This window comes from Vigna umbellata, chromosome 3 (assembly GCF_029865625.1).
Source record: "Vigna umbellata cultivar VRB3 chromosome 3, Vumbellata_1.0, whole genome shotgun sequence".
NCBI classification, from domain to species: domain Eukaryota; kingdom Viridiplantae; phylum Streptophyta; class Magnoliopsida; order Fabales; family Fabaceae; genus Vigna; species Vigna umbellata.
The window spans coordinates 19,377,938-19,383,132 of NC_142167.1; the positions used below are offsets into that span (position 1 = coordinate 19,377,938).

A 5,195-nucleotide genomic window follows, 5' to 3' on the forward strand; every position below is an offset into this window, starting at 1 on the left:
TTAAATAAAGCTCTACAAATTTCTAAAAATTAGTTCAATTTGTTCATAGATTTAAGTCTAATCCAACACAAAAATACACTTTTTAAAACTAAATTATTCATTTACCTTTTTTATTAATTGCGATTTGATAAGATCACTTTAATGACATAAATTAGAATCGTTGACTTTCTGGTCCTTCATAGACTTCTTTGTCTGCCAACATATTTTTTTCATTGACTTTTCTTTTACCCATGGGCTTCATTTCCCTTTTTAGAAAGGTAAAAATATATACATTTATATCTGGAGAAATCTTATAAGAAGAGATATCTTGAGAAAAAAAATTAACATTGTTATAGATTAAAAATAAGTTATATTTCATTTGTTCTTTTATTTCTTCCTCTCCTAAAAATGTGTATGAGGCAGTTCAATTTAAACATGTCCTTAATCTCAAACAAAAGTATATTTGTTCCAATTTATAAAACCATGAGGGTTTTGGAACAAATTTAAAAGTAGAGCATCGACATTAATAGAAGAAGTATAGTGTTTGAAAGGTGAAACTAACAATAAAAATGAGTGAAGTTACCTCCACCTATGACTTGATAAGATAAAGATAGGAATAAAAGGAACCTAGAAGTTGTCCTGAAAGGTGTTGCTAGAAACCCAGGTAGCCAGCCATTTACATAAAACTACTAGCAAATAAATGCACCAAGGCTATCTATATACAGCGCTAGGATTTCAGACAGAAAGACAGAGATGCCAATAAACTTTAGAAACATATATCTCAGTAGAATAGAGTAGAGTAGAGAGACATGGGTGAAAGCGAATGGGGTGAGAAATCCAAAAAAGATTAATTCCTTCCAAAAGCAGCAAAGCAATTTATGTTAGACCTGTACGCCTGTACGTATATAAGGTGTCCTTCTCTTCAAAGTCAATTTCTGTCTACAAACTCTGCTGGCAAGTTTAGATCAAAAAAACCACCTCCAACACCATCTTTTCTAGCACGTTTACGAGAAGAGCATCCATTATCATCTGAACTCCCTGATCCCGAAGGCCGATCAAGTTCTGCTGTTACACCTACGCTTGCAGCATATATACAATAATCCTTTTCACTCAGTAACATTTCTGATGGCATCCACAAAGTCAAACTGAAGAAAACATACATAAGAACTTTCATAACATAATTGAATAAGAAAGCTCCAAAATTAAATTTAAAAATGGCCACTTCATTTCCATGTTGGTAAATAACAACAAACAAACGAAACAAGATCTGCAATAAGCACCCTTGAATATGATTATTTATGTATCGCTCGTCTACAAATTTAACACTTTTTGACAAAGATTAATACAAAGTCTATCAAAACCATGACCACAGATAGCATGCATCAAATTCACACCAATGACTACTATAATTTAATGCACAGTAGAGAAATTAAAAAGGCGCCAAAATAACAAAAGTGGCTCACTCAAAATTTCTCTTTAGTACATAATGAGAGGCGGTAACACAAAGTGGCAATGATAACGTCAAAAGGGTCTGGTTAATCATTCAAACAGAACCGACACAGGCACTTACCAGTATTTACTTTATTGTTCCAGCAAACTGAAAGTTCTGAAGCCCTCTCGATGCCCTTTGACTTGTATGGAGCGATACTATGAATGCCAAGATGGAGAGAACCCAATAAATCATTCTCGATGCACTCATACCTGCAGCAAATATCAAAATTTGCAATTATCAATGTCAAAAACTAAGAAATGCACCACAACCTTATTTATTAAAGCGGACACTCACATTTTTTGACAAAGCTTATCAATAATTGTTGAGAGGTTGAGAATCTGCATTCTTATCTCCACAACCTTATCATCTGAAAAGGTTTCAAAAGGCTCCTCCAAAATTTTAGAGAGCTTTTCAACATTTGCCTCGAGCTGCTGCTGTTGATCTTCAAATAAATTCTGTTTTATTTCCCTTTGAGCTTCTGTCATTTCTTCCTTAAAAAGCTCATCTCCAAACATATAAAATGCAAAAGCATATGAATAGGATAGGACTCTCCTAGATCTGAAAAGTCTGGAGAGACCATTATTTACCCAGCTATAATCTCTGAGTGTAGAATCTTTTTCTTCTGAAATGGCAATCTTCCCTTGTATAGTTTCTTTCAGTTTGCTTTCAATCTTAAAGGAGTCTGTGTGAGCTTTATACCGGTTATGATAATGCATATACCGATATAGATCCCTCTTTGCACGTTCTGCCGTTTTTTCTTGCTCTTTGTAGCGACCACAGCTATGACCAGCTATACTTGACCAAGTATGCTCTCGGCCAGTAGCTCCACCGCACAACCAACTGCACCAAAAGGGTTGAATTATTACTGAAATATAAGTAAATGTCAACACAGTGTCGGTGTCAGAGGTGGCTTTCAACTTCTGATCCGTACTGCTGTATTTAATTAACTGATATTTTGCAGACAGAAAGATTAATTGTTAAACAGAATATGCTAAGGCAGGAAAGAGGAGGAAAACTCACCAAAATGCTTGACCACAGATACAGCTAACCAAGTTACAACCACCATTCTTCTCCACTGGTTTGTGACACTTTGGGCATGGTTTTGTATGAACGGTTATCCAATTAACAGTTTCTGACTCATCTCGACACTTCTTAGCCCAAAGCTCCCACATCAGGCATGAACAAGGTGAGTGTGCTTCTGACAAGCACCTAAAACAAAACTGTAAACCACATGAACATTCTACCTCACACAATTCATCATCCTCAACCCGTATTGCATTCCCACAATGAGGTGTACTGGGACACCATTTAACTCTTTTATTGTCTTCAATGTAAGATTCAAGAAGAAAGCGTTCATATTTCTCTGCCATATCAGGGTGCTTTCTACTGAGTAGAGTTCTAACCACAGCTTCATCACATATGGAATTGCACTTGTGTTGCATGCATCTAATACGTTTACTTTGACCCTCATTTATTTTAACAATAAAATGCTCAATCCAACCTGTAAAATGTAAACAAATACAAAACACGCTCATAAATGAAGTTTGCATAATTTTCATCATTGTTCCAAACCACAGGTTATGAATAATAAAACAAATACCCACAGGAGTTGCAAAAGCAATGACCACAATCCATTCTTGTTGTTTCGACCCTAGCAACATCCTCCATGCAGATGTAGCACATTACTGTAGAAGGAACGGATGAGTCAGAGTCGGGATGTTCATCCACAGTAACACCAGCCTCACCAAAGAGAAATGCTTTCCCCTTGTCTACATATACTGCAAACAACTTCTCCACATCCCAACGATGATAAATTAGCAGTGTACGAGCGTGTTGCTCTCTTACCGATAGCATCTCCATTACTCTGCGCAAATCCTCCCTCTGCAAAAATATGCATACCGATCTCAGTAAAAGGTAAAAATATAATTTATCCAAACAAAACACACAAAGACATCATTTGCCCCCCTCATGTTACCTGTGCAACCAAAAGTGATTCCTTAGTAATCACCTGCAAATGCCAAAGGAGTTCATCAGACTACAATAAACTTAAGAAAAAAAAACACATAATCCAGCTTCACACCATACCCAAAAAAAAAATAATGATAGAATCACAGAACCCAACCAACCCACAGTAACCTGAGATGTCAGTCATAAAGAAACCCTTCAAATTCCAACCCCAAACGAATTCAAGAAAGTCTAATGTCACACAGTCCAACCAGGTAACAAAATTCAAAGCAGTCCTAAAAGCCCCAACCTTCAACAAAACCATCTCAATACAAAACCCAAGATAATGCACCTTAACGTGATAACAATCATCACAAACCAATACAAAAAAGGGAAGAAAAAAAATACATACATAAATACCCCACACACAAACAAACAAACGCGGACATATATCGTGACGAAAGGAAATCACAATAATTGAGGGTTTTTGAGACTAGAAAAAAATTGGGATTATCACAAAAACGATATATCCTATAGGAAGGGAATACCTTGGTTGTGGGACCCTTGGAAGAGAGTAACGCGTAATCCTCCTCGTTTTCGTAGGCCTCGACGGAGTCATCTTGATCGGAGTCGTAATGGTAATCCTCATCACTGCTGGCGTAATCTTCCATCTCCATCACCTCCACCCAAGATTGAATGCCTATTCAATTTCAATTGATGAAACAGACAAATATCGCACAATTAGGGATTCGATATTCGATCGAATCCGGTGATCGGAAATTCAATAACTGAAATTCCGACGAGATGGCCGGCAAGACAAAGCGCAGCCACTCACCAAGACACACAGAGAGAGAGAAACAACCTTTCCTTCTTCCTTTTGCAGTTTTTCGCACTCCCTTTCCTTTATATAAATTACAAAATTATTTCAATTATTCTTTTGCTATATAAATATGGTAGATTGATTTAATCTTCATTCTTACTATAGATATTATTATTATTTTTCAATTTCTGAAAATTTTATACTCTTAAAACTACCCCACATTTAATTTCCATTTTATTTATTTTATTCATTTTATTTTTTAATTAATTATGCATTTTATTTTATTTATTTAAAATGTGAAATTTCTCCAAACTTCATACATCATATTAATAATTATTTAATTGTATTTCAAGTATAACTCAATAGGACTGTGAAATGATGATAATTATTTCAATAATAAAACAATAGTTCACTGTCTCCACTTTTTTCAAGTCCAACCTCATTGGTCATCCAGATTTTTGCTTTAATTTTTAATAAATGAAAAAATGTATTTTTCTACTTTCTTTTCTAATTATTTTCACTTATAGATTATATTTACTTTTCCTATATTTCCTGAAAAAGAATTGTGAAATAAATTGGTTTTTTATTATTATCTGTTGCTTTGGTGTTAACATATAGTTATATTTCCTGAGTATCTTATTTTATTTGTTGACGTAATCTTGGAAATTTTAAGACTCACATGCTTGGTTATATTTTCATATGAGTATTCTTTTTTTAAATATCATTAATACAAGTACTTTTAAATTTTAAATTAATTTACTCTTGAGTAAGTAGTAAATTGCTATGATTATTTTGAAAACGGGTAATACATGAGTAGTTAAATGAGATGTGATATTTTATTATTTAGATATTTATATAGTTTTTTATATTACACTGTTTTATTATAATTATATTAATTAACATTAATAAAAATACGTGCATATAAAAATATAAAAATGTATGTTTACTTTTATTTTATGT

The 5,195-nt window shown here is 33.9% G+C and overlaps 1 protein-coding gene across 3 annotated transcripts; it reads right to left on the reverse strand.

Annotated features, from left to right (window-relative positions):
- Positions 1 to 537: 537 nt before the first annotated feature.
- On the reverse strand, positions 538 to 4,309 carry LOC124829007 (putative E3 ubiquitin-protein ligase ARI2). Of its 3 annotated transcripts, none has more exons than XM_047302426.2 (7): positions 3,964 to 4,307; positions 3,447 to 3,479; positions 3,076 to 3,352; positions 2,492 to 2,972; positions 1,766 to 2,311; positions 1,550 to 1,680; positions 538 to 1,053 (listed from the first exon to the last, which is right to left on the reverse strand). In XM_047302426.2, the coding sequence occupies exons 1-7, from the start codon at positions 4,090 to 4,092 to the stop codon at positions 908 to 910; spliced, it is 1,743 nt and encodes a 580-aa protein (XP_047158382.2). In that variant the 5' UTR covers positions 4,093 to 4,307; the 3' UTR covers positions 538 to 907. The 3 variants fall into 3 exon arrangements, with proteins under 3 accessions (XP_047158382.2, XP_087966406.1, XP_087966405.1); XM_088110280.1 differs by lacking the exon at positions 3,964 to 4,307 and adding an exon at positions 3,608 to 3,630; XM_088110279.1 differs by having other exon boundaries at positions 976 to 1,124; positions 3,964 to 4,309.
- Between the last annotated feature and the right edge of the window lie 886 nt (positions 4,310 to 5,195).

What these genes read in the sequence shown, in the direction of transcription:
- LOC124829007 (XM_047302426.2), bottom strand. Translation starts at nt 4,092, where the DNA reads ATGGAGATGGAAGATTACGCCAGCAGTGATGAGGATTACCATTACGAC. An exon ending in CCAAGGGTCCCACAACCAAG is followed by an intron (nt 3,480 to 3,963) that starts GTATTCCCTTCC and finishes TGGCATTTGCAG; the next exon opens with GTGATTACTAAGGAATCACT. An exon ending in ATCTGTGGTCAAGCATTTTG is followed by an intron (nt 2,312 to 2,491) that starts GTGAGTTTTCCT and finishes CTTTTGGTGCAG; the next exon opens with TTGGTTGTGCGGTGGAGCTA.